Raw genomic sequence first — 15,285 nt, forward strand, 5'->3', positions numbered from 1 at the left:
CTACACCATTTCCTCTCCCATCATGTTGTGTGGGAGAAGATCTACATAACTTCCTGTCTCTGGGGACCTTGCTGAAGCTTGACAGGTCACACACACGCTTCAGAAGAAGAACCTGTGATTATGAGCCTGCCAAAGTTTGGACGTTTACGTGGGTGCCCGAGCATTCTGGGTACTCATGTATAACCAATCGTAACCTTACCTGGAGAAGGAAGTGGTCGTGGAGGGATTGTAGAGTGTGACTCTTGTAATTAGAGGGTTGTAGTTAAGGACACATTGTGCCAAGTCTATCATCTTCCCTGACAACCACTCACCTCGTATACATAGCCGTATTCCTCGCCATCGTAATATTCATCCCCCTCTTCCTCCTCCCCTTCCTGATTACTTGTCTTAATCAAGAGATAAAACGCAATCAGTGCGTCATGTGAGAGAAGTATTAATATTACTGGCAACACCAGCAGTCTAGTGAGAATTGTAATAACACACATGTTCCAAATGTGTTCCACACATGTGGAACTATTTATGTCAAAGCGACACAATCATTAAGAAAAGGGGCATGCTTTTAGTTTTGCGAGTATCATGAAATGTAATACCAAATAATATTTACACACGGGTTGTGGCAAAAAATACTCTAATTAGTTCAGGTTCAATTTAGAATAAATACAGCATTTGTAGAGACAGTACGTAAAATCAGTCCATTAGTGATGTTTAGGCACCTGAGGTTAGGGGAGGTGGGGCATGCTTAGAAAGAGACTGCTAACTCAGTCACAGGATGCTTGTTAAGGAACAGATAGGGTTCATAGCTAGACATCGTCAGTGTGCAGTCGAGGGTGAAGGCTTCACGTTCAGGGGTTTACCGGGCGTCGCCTTTGTCTTTTGTGACGTCCTTTGTGTCCCTTGCCCTGGTTAAGAACGTCAGAGTTACAAGTTGTCAAGTTTTTTTTTTAGAACATTATGTCTGTCAACGCTGTTCCAAATCGACCTTTTTGATTTGTTTTGAAGTTTGGTCATTAAACAGAACATTGCTTTGATTTCTTCAGTTGTCTTTGTTTGACTTTGTGGTTTAAGCATCTATTTAGTCACAAATATTTAGAAAGTTAGGGGAACAGTACGCGTGAAAGGACTTTTATACGTGAATGTTATCAACGTGGTTTTAGTTTATCCCCTGAATGAAGGTGGTGTTAGAGTTCTGGCAGAGTTCTGGAATCCCTGTTGCAGCGTCACCTTTCCACGCTCCCTGTTTCTCCTCTTCTCTCCAGAGGTCTTGCTCACGGAGTCCTCCTGACTGAGGAAAACCGTCTCTACTGCTGCCTCAGGGAGTCCTGAGACCCTCTGTCACACACACACACACATACACATACACACACACACACACACATACATCAACTGCATACAAAGACACGTTTGGGATTCCACTTATCAGACAACTGACATCGACTATATTAGATAACTCAGCAAGGAAAGTTAGAAAACACTGTACCGTTTCAGATGAGGTGTGTTGGAAGGTAGCATTCTTCATGGTCAGAGTAGCCTTGAGAGAGGGATCTGTGCTGAAGACCTCCATGGTGTCAGTCCCATTGGGTCTGGACCGGATCCTTTCCAGATCCTGACTGGGTCTAGACCGGATACCTTCTAGGTCCTGATTGGATCTGGTCGTGATTCCTTCCAGGTCCTGATTGGATCTGGTCGTGATTCCTTCAGGGTCCTGATTGGATCTGGTCCTGATTCCTTCAGGGTCCTGATTGGATCTGGTCCTGATTCCTTCAGGGTCCTGTTCCCTGTTTCTAGAGGTGACCCCCCAGAATGTGGGGCCTTCCACTGTTTCATTTATTAGAGCCTTCACAAAATCAATATTAAAAGATCATCAAAAGTTTATGCAGCAAATACAGATGAAAATGTTTAGTTATGTTGTGTAGCAAATGCTTTTGGATTTTCTAGGGCTTTGTTGGGACAGTTTGATGATGAGTTTGACAGTTTGATTTTTTATACAATCGATATAATATTTATAGTGATACTGTGTTGTGAAGAGTGGGAGCTTACTGAAGAAGGGGGTTCTGGGAACTGAGTGTCCACTTCTGAGTCCACCTCCACATCAATGGTGTCCATCTCAGACCGTGGTTCGTTGGAGATCTCATACTTGACTGAGGTCTGTTAAAATTCACAACAACCATCTCTAAGGCTCTTCACAATGACAAGTAAGAAACAGATAAAGAAAAAAGACTGCAGTCTATAGGATAATACTGTCATCTTTTCATGAAATCATATCAATCAGAGGCAGTGCTCAAAACGATTTGGAAATGCAGAGGGGTTTGTTTTTGACTTCTCTGTGGGCTCAGAAGCAACGATCCGTGCGTGTCGGATGGCTGAGCGGTCAGGGAATTGGGCTACCAATCAGAAGGTTGCCAGTTCGATTCCAGCTGTGTCAAATGACGTTGTGTCCTTGGGCAAGGCACTTCACCCTACTTGCCTCGGGGGAATGTCCCTGTACTTACTGTAAGTCGCTCTGGATAAGAGCGTCTGTTAAATGTAAATGTGTCTTACTGTGTACTCAGAGATGATGTTGGAGCCATGTCTCTCCTTCTCTCCCAGGGTCCTCCTGGAGGTGCTCAGGTCGTGCAGGAGTTCCTCCATGCCATCCTGAAGCAGCCTGTCAATCAGAGCCTTCAGCAGGGGCAGCTGAGAAATGGAGTCTTTATGAGAAAGTGTCGCTTGAGAGGAAACTCATTTCACTCATTAATGGGTGCATCCTCAGTTATTTAAAAAAGCTGTCCCAGCCACATTGGAAAACAAACACTCCTGCATTTGAATGAAAGATGGTTGAAAAAGGCTTACCCTTATGCCGTAGGTTTCAAACATGACTTCAATGTCCTGGGGAAATGTATCAGTAAACGATTTTGAAGTTTTCCACAAATGAGGTTTGACAGTGTTTGCAAATTTAGGTAAATATGTTTGTAATATAAATAGAAATACCTTCATCTTGGGTGCTTTGCTTGGAAGTCCAGCATCCCCCTGTGAAACAACAATCAAGCATTTCAAAAATATTTTTTTCAACTTTTCCCAACAAACAAATAAGAATCTTCTTTTCAAAACCATTCGCTTTTCGTTGTCCAAAAAATACCTTGTTAAGAAGTACTGACCCAGGAACATTTACTAAAGTACAGTTACTTTGGTATTTGTACTTTTTACTGCCCATCTCTGCACTTTACCTTCTCTCCCTTTAAACCCCTCTCTCCTTTGTCTCCCTGCAAAACAAAATACATATAAATATACATTTACATTTAGCAGACGCTCTTATCCAGAGCGACATACAGTAAGTACAGGGACATTCTCCCCGAGGCAAGTAGGGTGAAGTGCCTTGCCCAAGGACACAACGTCATGTGCACCGACCGGGCGGGAATCGAACTGGCAATCTTCAGATTACTAGCCCAACTCCCTCACCGTTCAGCCGCCTGACTCCCATACTCCCATATATATACATTCATCATCAATTCCTTAGACCCTGCAATGTGTTGCTAACACTGTACCATTTTAGTCACATATCACAACAACCTTTACAACTACCAAAACCCCAAAATCCAACCTAAACCCCAAAGCTTCTCAGAACGTCCTCCTCTTACCTTCATCCCTGGTGGCCCCTAGTCACAAACACAGGAGAAGACAGGAAACATGCATTCAAAATGCATGACATCACAGGAAACATGCATTCAGAATGCATGACATCAAGCCCATTCACACAACCCTTTACACCCCAAGCCCACATGTACTAAACAAAGACAAACGTCCGTCAGTAATGTGTAAAGAAAGTGTTTGAGATTACGCCATTCAGTGTCTTCCTTGGCAGACGATGCCTTCTGAAGCATGCGATGTGTGGAGATTGACAACTTGATTGACTTTGAAGATTGTTTTAACTGACCGTAGCTCCAGGAGGTCCCATGGGCATGGGGAACGCTTGTCTGATGTCATCCATAGAGGCACCCTGGGCAGTTAGGTCAGAGGAGAGTTCCACACAGACATTATCAATCAAACCGTCAACTTCCCTGCACCACACCACAGCACAGAGAGATAAGATCATCCTTTATTAGTCCCACAATGGGGAAATTCGAAGGATTACAGCAGCGCAGAGAAAGTGCAAACGACAAACAAGAGTAAAAAAGAACAACATAGTGCAACAACTTAGCAAAATAAGTATAGTAATAATATGATGCAGTTCTAGTCTCACCTCCTGTGTGACTAGAACTTGTGTCCCAGGAACGCCTGGTTCTCCCTTGACACCATCTTTCCCCTGAGGAGAACACATGCTTACCATGCTACCAGTATCACTGTTTGTAATCATGGAAATTCATGAGTTGTCGACTTACACGAGTCCCTGCTTCTCCCTTATCCCCCTAAGGATCGAACAGGGTCACTTTACACGTGTATTTGTCATTATATTATTATATACAGGAGCCAAAGGATATAGCGTGAGACGAAAAACATACTTTTTTCCCGTCATCGCCTCTGAGTCCTCGGTCTCCCTGTAATAAGCAAAGAATATGTACATATTCAGAATGTGGATTAGAAAGAGAAATCACTTTCACGGAAATCCGGCTTCAAAATACAGCAGTTTTCATCATAAAACCTTACATCCTTTCCTGTCTGTCCTCTCTTCCCATCAATGCCAGGTCTTCCCTAAAAGAGAGGTCAAACGTGTCACCCGCCTCTCACTTCTATACCAGCAGGTCGGGGTGGACCAAGTCCCGGAAAGCTCCAAAAACATGATTTTATTTTCAATGTGATTGAATGGTTGCATCATACTCACAGGGGTCCCTGGTAGACCAGGCATGCCCGCTATACCAATCCTGCCTTGATCGCCCTTCTCTCCAGTCTGGTCACACACACACACACACACACAGAGGTTGGTTTTACTATCCTAGTGAGGACCGACAATTCACTCCCATTCAAAACCATGTTGTCCCTATTCCCCAAGCCTTAATGTAATTGTAACTCTAACACTAACGCATAAAAGAAAACGTCCCCATTGTTAGTTTACTATGAGGGTAGTTAAACGAGAGCGCAAACAGACACTCACTTTGTCAAGGAGCTCTGGGCATAGCGTACAAATCAGCATGCTGTTTAATACCCTGTACTAAAACTGCCCATGCATTATTAAAAAAACTAAACATGCCTTTATTAAAATTATGTAATGATGAACTGCTAAACCGGGACTTGTTTTGGTTTCACAGCCATGTTTGTAGCAAGTCCCTATTTTTTATCCTTAATTTTCATTTATTGCATTCTTAGGGGTTGTTTTCACATGGCTTCCTCCAGTAAACCCATGTAAACAAAGAGCACAAATAATCTGTTTAAATGCGTTTAGCATACAGCATCATCAAAACACAGCATCAGACGCGTCAGTGAGCCGGACGAATCACTGATGTGTATCATCATCCAGCCGGGTGTCCCACTGGCCGCGCTTTTGTTTGGCTAAACGGCCGATCACGCACAACCGATTCCAGCTAATCAACTGATCGCGGCCATTCATCAATGGCCTGTTTGGTTTAATGAGGTGCACTAGAGTAGAGGAAGCTGGAGGGGGTGAAGCTGCCGTTTGACGCAGGAGAGCCCCTGGGCAGGTCATCTGCGTCACGCAGGAAGACGTCCACTCACCCGTCCCTGTTCTCCTCTCTGCCCTTGCTCGCCCTGCCAAAACAAGAAACATGAGGGTCAGCGCCCTGTCACCATGAGTACAACGGCACTTAGGAATGTTTGTCTGGACCTGATGTTTCCTCCAGGATCACAATGACTCTTATTGAGAGCCTTGTTGCTCTTGTTGGTTAGTTGTAATTGACTTAAAACTATTGTACTTGCTGTGTAATATATTTTTGTTGCTTACTTTTTCCCGCAGGTACACCCTTACACTTTTTCGAGGTTCATGTTGTTTAAATGTATATTGTTTAACTACATGCTCTTATGGTTCTTCCCTTTGGGACTTATTTAGTTTTCACAATGTATGCTTCATGTTTTGGTTACCCGCAATTTTTGGGGCTATCTCATTGTTATGATTAGTGACCTATTCACTTTTGTAAAGCTCTCTCTTGAAAGTTGCTTTGGATAAAAGCGTCTGCTAAATGCATAAATGTAATGTAAATGTAATGTAAATGTAATGTCTAACAGCTCATATCCAGTGCTACCTTTCCAACCAGGTCTATGATAATAAGCAGGAGAACCCCTGTAAACATCCATGTTGTGTTTTTAGATGATAGACGAGTCAAAGAGGGAGTGTTCCAACCTTGCTTCCAGGTTGTCCCGGCAACCCATCCAGACCATCTCTGCCAATCCCAGAACCTCCCTGAGAAGGCAGAGCAGTCACATGACCACCACAGTACTGTACAGCATGGTACAGTGTATACTACATTGCATCCTGAGAACAACAAACCAACACTGAGAGAGGAAGAGGAGGAAGTGAGAGGAAGACCCACCCCAGATTTCCCGGGGAGTCCTGGCATCCCTTCAGGACCCTGGGGAGAGACGCAAACACACCTTCTGATTACTACACGCACCTTTCTTGATTAGATACATTTTAGTTTGACTGAAAAGGAACTATGTACAGTTTAAAACATAAATGCCATCATCTGATCCATTAGCTTTAAGGTCATTTGCATTTGTTGTCCATTGGCAGCTCAAAACTAAGAAACATGCATATGACCTCTGACCCTTAACCTTTAACCTCCAGGTTTGACACTCACTCTTGGTCCTTGAAGACCTGTCTCTCCTCTCGGACCAGTGTCTCCTGGTTCCCCCTAACCACATACAAAACATCACAACGGTTACATTTAACACATTGAAGTACAGTTGAAGACAGTAGACTGCAATACAGTACAAAACAGCTTAAGGTGTTTACGCATCTACAGTATTGCACACGTGTAAAATGTATCCGAAGTAGAATAAAAAATAAAAACAATCCTCCTCACCTTGATCACCCTTGTCAGAACGTTGTTGTCTGAAGTCAACTGGAGAGGAACAAAAACATCAAGTGAGACAATATAAAAACAAATCAAACTGATCATGAAATGCATCATTTGCATTTGATGCAAATGCATCTAAAGTCTTCCAGTTGTCATGACATCATTGTCCCAAGCGCCACGAGAAACAGATCATACTCCTTAGTGCTTAGCTTTGTGACGGCTGAATTGATGCAAAGTGGTGCATGCTGGGACAGCTACTTACTGGGTACCCTCCCGGAGCGCCTGGCTTCCCCTGAGAAGCGGAGCGGACCATGGAAACAAGACAAGACGGAGGCCGTCAGACACACTGGACTCAGCACAGCCCTGCATCTCACCACCACAGACACACTGGACTCAGCTGAGCCCTGCATCTCACCACCACAGACACTGGACTCAGCACAGCCCTCCATCTCACTACCACAGACACGCTGGACTCAGCAAAGCCCTCCATCTCACTACCACAGACACGCTGGACTCAGCAAAGCCCTCCATCTCACTACCACAGACACGCTGGACTCAGCACAGCCCTCCATCTCACTACCACAGACACACTGGACTCAGCACAGCCTTCCATCTCACCACCACAGACGCTGGACTCAGCAGAGCCCTCCATCTCACCACCCCAGCAACCCACGGGCGGTATGACCACTAAAGCGAGACTTCATTAATGTACATATCAAAACCGAACATCAAATTAGAAAAGGCAAGAGAATTTCGAGTTTTTGATTTCCGAGCGGCGAAACAAAAGGAGAAGTTAGCAGTGCGCAGCAGCCTGTGAGGCAGTCGGACGTCAGGCTGAATGATAATTGTGTTTGGTGTTTTATCACGAGCGTCAAACCTACCGGTTCTCCTCTGTCTCCCTTCACGCCTTCAACACCCTGAAACAAAGAAACGGTTTCATCTGAGCACCTCAAACAACAGACAAGTCTCTCTTGTTCATGTTCACCAGCTCACAACCGAGAGTTTATCGAGAAACATATCAAATGGAACTGATTTCGGAGTCAGATCCAAATCTAGTATACCACGCTCACCGGCAAACCAATTTTCCCAGAGTCCCCCTTTTGTCCTGGGTCTCCGGGTCGCCCTGGTAACCCCAGCGGACCCTACAGTCAGAGAAGAAGAAGAATATCAAACAGTCTGCTTCGCTCTCCTGCGTAGCCAGGTACAGTCGGAGCAGATAAGACCTTACCCTGATCCCTCTGTCCCCAGCCTCCCCAGCGGGACCCTGGTCTCCCTGAGAAACATGTGAAGAAGAAGTGACCCATGTGGTCGTCATAGCGACGAAAGTCTAACGGAAAAGAGAACTCACCCTCGCCCCCGAATCTCCTTTCAAGCCAGATAGACCCTGTGGAATACAAGAGCTGTCACCGCACCTGTAGCAGGCTCCAATACACGTGTGTACCAATCCTAATACATACAATGAACACGCATACAGAAACACACACACACACACTGTCAGTTTCGTAACAACCTCTCTGGATTTACTTACATCTTTACCTCTAAGTCCTGGTGCTCCAGGATTTCCTGGGAAACCAACCGCCCCTTTGACACCTCCAGAGCCATCCTGTCCCTGCAAACAAGATTTTTGTCAGTCACTTGGCAATCCACGGTTTGTTTGCTGCTTTGCATGACTGAATAACTGTTTCAAATTTGACATGGAAGACACATACACAAGAGATGTATGGTTCTTACCTTGGGCCCTGGTTTCCCAGACAAACCGACATTTCCCTAAGAGGAATGAAAGCTTTTTGGATTAACAGATGAAACGCAAAGTGCAAACACACAACATGAATAATTTGCTGGACATAACCGATATTCATTTGAAAAATGTATGGCGTGTAAAAACAAATCTGTAATCTGGAAAGTCTCTGATGAGAAATTATTGATTTACATTTAGTCATTTAGCAGATGCTCTTATCTTATTGATGGAGTACCACTGCAAAAGATTTTAATGATTTAGGACAAACATATTCACTCACCCTTTCTCCGTTCTCTCCCTTGGGTCCTTGTTGTCCAGGAATCCCAAACCCTGGACTGCCCTGTTCACACCGGCAGACAGGCACACACAAGGGCAATTCTCTTCAGTCAATACAGTGATTTGAAATACTGGTTTTATTTTAATAAAAAAATATGGTTTATACAAGTCAATGTTAGAATGCCCAATAACCATCCACCTATTCATCCATCCATCCACCCATTCACCCATCCATTCATCCATGTCAACCAGTGTTTACCTTTTCTCCCTTCAATCCTTGAAGGCCTTTTATCCCTTGAAGTCCAGCAGGTCCCACCGGCCCAACATCTCCCTGGAAAACACAACGCTTCCTGTCAGACGGGCCAATCAATGCACAGAACTAGAAGTGTCCGTCCAATCAACAAGAGCTCAGAAGCGTCCCGCAGAGATTAGCAAGGAGCATCGAACCAATCTAGAGTTTTCTCAGACAGCTGGCAGATAATCAAAACCTTGTTAGTCACCAACTTTTAATAACCCCCCGAGGACAGTGTGGTGAGAAGGGATCTGGGCGCGCGGAGGGTTGGAAATCACGACTGAGCATTGCTGACAGGGAGACCTGGGGGACGAGGTCTGATGTTGTTGGGGAATACCGCCAATCAACAAGACTTACAGTACGACTGGCAAACAGACTCACAGGCTAAGGTCTGCAACACAAGGACTAAATACTAAAAGCAGCCAGGGTGAGCTTCAGTGGTGTTAATGTCTTGAGAGACGTCTGGAAAGAGGAACCGCCTCGATCAACGCTCCAATGAGAGCACAAGGAAGGGAGGGAAATCGCTGAACAAAAAATCATTGAGATGAAAAAAATACTCACTCTGGTTCCCTTTTTCCCTGTTGGACCAAGAATCTGAGAAGGAAACAGGAAGTCATGTACTGTGTGGTATTGCTTGTTGTATACAGTATCAGTGGGTGAGGATGCATACAAACATGTTCAGTACTTCATCAGACCACTTTAGATGATTCATGTTTTACCCCTTTTGCTGGATCACCAGGCACTCCTCTTTGTCCCTGTGACAAGACAAATAGTTAAACACACACACACACACTACAGTACACACACACTACAAAACACACACACTCAAACACACACAGCAGTAGCACTCACCTCATCACCCTTAGGTCCTGTTGCTCCAGTCACGCCCTGAGAGGACATCAGAGTTATCACACAGCCTCATGAAACATGACTACTGTAGACACACTTACTGTGTCACAAATATGCAAAATAGGTTATTATTGGTACTTAAATATGTGTGTGTGTGTGTGTGAAATGTAGTTAATTGTGAGGTGAATCATTGAGCCAGTATGACCTCTAGAAGTAAGAACTTGGAGCCTATTTGACATTCCTCCCCTTCTTCATCAAACAGAATCAGAATTCGGTTTATTCGCCATGTAGGTTTAGACAAACTGCTTTTAGTTAAAAGTAATCGATGCAGGGCATCTCAGATGGAGCATTAGCAGTGGCAAGCCAAAGAACCCACGGCTGCACTGGACAAATTTCATAATCATCTCAAAAGAAGATCCATCACAAGGAACCAAGATCTGAGAATCGTGACCAGCTTATTGCTGAAGACCTGTTTAAACCTTCCTCATACAGTGTGGTATGGATTTCTTTCAATTATTTTAATCATCCAGAGATCAGAGGGGGCTTTTTTAATATTGGAGTGAGTGAGGCAGAACCAGGGGCTAAAATCCATGGCTGGACAGGACTGTGGGAGCAGGAGGCGGGTTACCCTACACTAATCAGAGGGGTTAATTTCCCTAAGGTACTCACACATGAGCACACACAAGCACGCATTCACACACACACTCATACGCGCACACATTAATTCACACACGCATTCACTCACACACACACACTCTTCTGCGGATCATGTGGATCAGATCTGATTTGCAGGGGTGCGGCTCAGACGCCAGGGAGTTGAAAGAACTTGATGAACTGTCCATGTGATGTCACAAAGCAAACTTTCACAGCGAGCGTCGAAGCTCAGTTAAAGCCAACGTTTGACCAGGAAGTGACAGTTTGTGTCGGACCTTTAGGTAACTGGACGTAGCAAACCATCCTCTCACAGAGCCTCCACAGGAAACATCGTAAAACGTAAACACATTCACCAGGCCGGAATGTAGCTGGCCCTGACACTATAGAGTATACGTGCTCTTCAATGGATCAGAGTGGATTTTTCCAGAAGGCAAAAGAGACGACACTCACCGTGGGTCCCCGAGGCCCCATACTCCCTCCGTCTCCACGATCACCCTGTACGGAACAAAGCAACACAAGTCCTGACGTAGTGAAGGGGAGTGACTGAACAAGCCTCTTGCTGGACACGTCCATCCAATGATTGAGTTCATTGTGACACACACACACATGCTGAGTGATGCCCTGGGTGGGGATGGGGAATAATCGTTTCCCCGGGCAGGTGACACCTGAGGGGGCGGGTGACACCTGAGGGGGCGGGTGACACCTGAGGGGACGGGTGACACCTGAGGGGGCAGGTGACACCTGAGGGGACGGGCGACACCTGAGGGGACGGGCGACACCTGAGGGGGCGGGTGACACCTGAGGGGACGGGTGACACCTGAGGGGACGGGTGACACCTGAGGGGGCGGGTGACACCTGAGGGGGCAGGTGACACCTGAGGGGACGGGTGACACCTGAGGGGGCAGGTGACACCTGAGGGGACGGGTGACACCTGAGGGGACGGGTGACACCTGAGGGGACGGGTGACACCTGAGGGGACGGGTGACACCTGAGGGGGCGGGCGACACCTGAGGGGACGGGCGACACCTGAGGGGGCGGGTGACACCTGAGGGGACGGGTGACACCTGAGGGGACGGGTGACACCTGAGGGGGCGGGTGACACCTGAGGGGGCGGGTGACACCTGAGGGGGCAGGTGACACCTGAGGGGGCGGGCGACACCTGAGGGGGCGGGCGACACCTGAGGGGGCAGGCGACACCTGAGGGGGCGGGCGGGCGACACCTAAGGGGGCGGGCGACACCTGAGAGGACGGGTGACACCTGAGGGGACGGGTGGAGGATATGCCTTCTCTCTCTGAGTCTGACTTGGGGTGGGTCACGGCAGCTGTCACAGGATCTAGAACTGATCTGTGAAGTATGAGTCACCTGCACAGAGACCATGTCTTTTTCACTTTTTTTACACACATGTACACAATCACAAACACATCAAGCCACGTGTTTACCATGGAAGAGGCCACGGAATAACAGCTCCTGTACTGTTACATGCCAGTAAGTAAGTTTTTTTTTTTACTGTAGAAAAACGATATATTTGTATGTTAAACGGTAGGACAAGGCATCGAGGGAGAGGCAGTGAAGAGGCTGTGCAGTTTGAAAAAGACACAGTGCTGGGAAGACACACACACACAATCTCAGAGTCAATTATCCTTTCAAGCCACTCAGAATCTCAGCAATTGACTCCAGGCTGAGAGAAATTGATTTTCTCCATCAACGCTCTGATAAAACAGCCAACATTTGAATTGGACAGCAGCCATGTTTTAATGTAAGGAGAAGGAGAGAGAGGGTCTCACCTTGTTCCCCTGCTCCCCTTTCAACCCTTTCTTCCCCTGCGAATGAAAACAAATCATCCTTCGTTGATCATTTCATTACAGAAATCCAATCAAATCTTATATGCACGGCCTCTTTTGACACGCAGCGTCACAGATGGCTTCACACACGCCCCACAGAACTGCACCTACGCCAGCCTAAACCCTCAAGGAAGACAAGGATTAACTCCCGGGAAAACTCGTATCATCTGAAGCGATGTTGTGATTCGCTGCCTGGAGAAGAGTCCACACAGACTGTACTGTGACATCACAACCTCACACATGATCTAGTGGGGAGGATGTGATGTCACAGTGGGGAGGATGTGATGTCACAGTGGGGAGGATGTGATGTCACAGTGGGGAGGATGTGATGTCACAGTGGGGAGGACGATGCTTACCCGGGGCCCGACTGCTCCTTGGACGCCCTGGACGCCCGCCTCACCCTCAGAGAGAGAGGACACACAGAACACACGTTACGACGACACAGCGGGGGGAGAAACTCTGGAATAGAATCTGTCAATCAGATAGGCAGGTCTGTGTGTTCCTGCGGTGCACACGTGAATAGTTGCAGGGTGGTTTGGAGGTTGTGTCTCTATGTACCTTTGTGCCCTGAGGTCCAGTTATACCAGCGTGTCCCTGCACAACAAAACATCTGATCATCGACAGGAACAAAACAGTTTGGCTGATTCACAATTTTCTTTCACTAAGGGAAACTGTTTGAGTGATCAAGTATGTTGTGTTGCCTTGAAGTGGCCTGGAATACTATGGATCTTAATAGGTAACCGTGAATTGGTGGTTTCCATGTCAAATCAGCGGTTTAAGAGAAGATGAAGGCTGATCTGACCTTATCCCCCTGCTCTCCTGGAGAACCTGGAACCCCTTGGACCCCGATCCCTTCCTCTCCCTGGGAACGACAGCGTGTGGACACTGTTCACATCCATGGAGGGGGGGCGTGACATTCACGTGAACATCATCTCCTTTGTGGTCTTACCCTCTCTCCCTTTTGACCTGCGAACCCTGGAACCCCGTCAATCCCTATTGGTCCAGGTAAACCTGCCATGCCCTGTGTGGAAACCATTTAGACACATTACATTTTAAAAAGTGTATAAACACGTATGCTCCAGACCCCCCCTGCCCCCTCCAGACCCCCCCTGACCCCTCCTAACCCCTTCTGCCCCCCCCCTGCACCCTCCTGCCCCCTCCTGACCCCTCCTGCCACCTCCAGACCCCCCCTGACCCCTCCTAACCCCTTCTGCCCCCCCCTGCACCCTCCTGCCCCCCCTGACCCCTCTTGCCCCCTCCTGCCCCCTCCTGCCTCGTCAGCTGAACTCACGTCTCTGCCGTTCTCTCCTTGGTCTCCCTTCAGACCTTGTTTTCCACGCAAGCCCTTTCAGAAAGCACAAGAAACACACGCAACAAAAGCAAATCACATTAATCTTCTTTCTACTTGTTCAGCTTTACCAGAAACTTCAGGAAACGTCATTGTCTCAGTACAAGTGCAGTACACCAATTAAAAAGTACGAGAAGTTAAAACAATCATTCTTGGCTGGTTAGAAAATCCACAGACATGCATGTAAAACAGGATCCATGACTCACTTTGGCTCCTGGTTCTCCATGCTCCCCCTGCAGGGCAGAGAGCGTCATTACACGCTGTCACACAGCCTGAACCTAAACACACACATCTGAACCGTACTGTAATGGCATGCTGTGAGTCATGTAGCGTGACGTGGTTTTAGCACGCGATCAAAGGACCCTGACAGCGCCCTGCATAATCACACACATGTACACACAGTGTATACAGTATTATACTTTTATCACTTATTTTATTCACACTTCTAACATATTTTCCGGTATTGCTTTACTTACTGTACTACTTTATGTGGCACAGCAAATTGCCCCTTTATTTGCCCCCCAAATAGAGCATGGTGAGTGGTTACCTTGATGGACAGGCCAGGGGGGCCGATGGGTCCGGGTTGTCCAGGCAGCCCAGAAGATCCAGACACCCCGGGGACACCTGGGGCTCCCTGAGGACCCTGGGAACCCTGGGGGCCTGGGGGGCCCTGGAACACACAGAGGACTTGTCTCCTGTCTCCTGTGAGGCCCACTTTTTTAAAGAATTGTAGATATGTTTGTGTACACATCAATTGGTTGCTATGGGTACTCACAGACGATCCCGGTTCCCCTTTCCGTCCTGGGGTGAGTGTGTCCATGCCCCCTATAACGTACCCAGGCTCCCCCTGGGGGGACAGGCACAGTGACGTCATTTGGGAGAAACCACACTTGTCATTTCCTGCTTTGATCAGCCGCCTCCACCGACAGGTGAGCATGTGGTTACTCGGTCCAAGTGTGGTGAGACAGGTGAGCATGTGGTTACTCGGTCCAAGTGTGGTGAGACAGGTGAGCATGTGGTTACTCAGTCCAAGTGTGGTGAGACAGGTGAGCATGTGGTTACTCAGTCCAAGTGTGGTGAGACAGGTGAGCATGTGGTTACTCAGTCCAAGTGTGGTGAGACAGGTGAGCATGTGGTTACTCAGTCCAAGTGTGGTGAGACAGGTGAGCATGTGGTTACTCAGTCAAAGTGTGGTGAGACAGGTGAGCATGTGGTTACTCAGTCCAAGTGTGGTGAGACAGGTGAGCATGTGGTTACTCAGTCCAAGTGTGGTGAGACAGGTGAGCATGTGGTTACTCAGTCCAAGTGTGGTGAGACAGGTGAGCATGTGGTTACTCAGCCCAAG

The 15,285-nt window shown here is 47.1% G+C and overlaps 1 protein-coding gene across 1 annotated transcript in view; it reads right to left on the minus strand.

Moving 5' to 3' along the window:
* Positions 1–15,285, minus strand: part of col7a1l (collagen type VII alpha 1-like) — a 53,450-nt gene that overhangs the window by 2,329 nt on the left and 35,836 nt on the right. Inside the window, exons 32-74 of the mRNA XM_047022717.1 lie at positions 14,716–14,787; positions 14,488–14,610; positions 14,147–14,173; positions 13,884–13,937; positions 13,542–13,613; positions 13,395–13,454; positions 13,151–13,186; positions 12,949–12,993; positions 12,536–12,571; positions 11,201–11,245; positions 10,100–10,135; positions 9,967–10,002; positions 9,809–9,841; positions 9,215–9,286; positions 8,960–9,019; positions 8,673–8,708; positions 8,470–8,550; positions 8,290–8,325; positions 8,170–8,214; positions 8,012–8,083; positions 7,823–7,858; positions 7,204–7,233; positions 6,948–6,986; positions 6,723–6,776; positions 6,456–6,494; positions 6,266–6,325; positions 5,644–5,676; positions 4,796–4,861; positions 4,621–4,665; positions 4,476–4,511; positions 4,356–4,382; positions 4,217–4,279; positions 3,911–3,973; positions 3,615–3,632; positions 3,204–3,239; positions 2,968–3,006; positions 2,830–2,865; positions 2,539–2,673; positions 2,038–2,145; positions 1,478–1,834; positions 1,222–1,329; positions 855–899; positions 312–386 (exon numbers count right to left, since the gene is read on the minus strand). Coding sequence (XP_046878673.1) covers positions 312–386; positions 855–899; positions 1,222–1,329; positions 1,478–1,834; positions 2,038–2,145; positions 2,539–2,673; positions 2,830–2,865; positions 2,968–3,006; positions 3,204–3,239; positions 3,615–3,632; positions 3,911–3,973; positions 4,217–4,279; positions 4,356–4,382; positions 4,476–4,511; positions 4,621–4,665; positions 4,796–4,861; positions 5,644–5,676; positions 6,266–6,325; positions 6,456–6,494; positions 6,723–6,776; positions 6,948–6,986; positions 7,204–7,233; positions 7,823–7,858; positions 8,012–8,083; positions 8,170–8,214; positions 8,290–8,325; positions 8,470–8,550; positions 8,673–8,708; positions 8,960–9,019; positions 9,215–9,286; positions 9,809–9,841; positions 9,967–10,002; positions 10,100–10,135; positions 11,201–11,245; positions 12,536–12,571; positions 12,949–12,993; positions 13,151–13,186; positions 13,395–13,454; positions 13,542–13,613; positions 13,884–13,937; positions 14,147–14,173; positions 14,488–14,610; positions 14,716–14,787 — 2,625 coding nt within the window. The remainder of the gene's footprint in view (positions 1–311; positions 387–854; positions 900–1,221; positions 1,330–1,477; positions 1,835–2,037; positions 2,146–2,538; positions 2,674–2,829; positions 2,866–2,967; positions 3,007–3,203; positions 3,240–3,614; positions 3,633–3,910; positions 3,974–4,216; positions 4,280–4,355; positions 4,383–4,475; positions 4,512–4,620; positions 4,666–4,795; positions 4,862–5,643; positions 5,677–6,265; positions 6,326–6,455; positions 6,495–6,722; positions 6,777–6,947; positions 6,987–7,203; positions 7,234–7,822; positions 7,859–8,011; positions 8,084–8,169; positions 8,215–8,289; positions 8,326–8,469; positions 8,551–8,672; positions 8,709–8,959; positions 9,020–9,214; positions 9,287–9,808; positions 9,842–9,966; positions 10,003–10,099; positions 10,136–11,200; positions 11,246–12,535; positions 12,572–12,948; positions 12,994–13,150; positions 13,187–13,394; positions 13,455–13,541; positions 13,614–13,883; positions 13,938–14,146; positions 14,174–14,487; positions 14,611–14,715; positions 14,788–15,285) is intronic.

The sequence above is a fragment of the Hypomesus transpacificus genome, chromosome 7 (genome assembly GCF_021917145.1).
Source record: "Hypomesus transpacificus isolate Combined female chromosome 7, fHypTra1, whole genome shotgun sequence".
In the NCBI taxonomy this organism is placed as follows: domain Eukaryota; kingdom Metazoa; phylum Chordata; class Actinopteri; order Osmeriformes; family Osmeridae; genus Hypomesus; species Hypomesus transpacificus.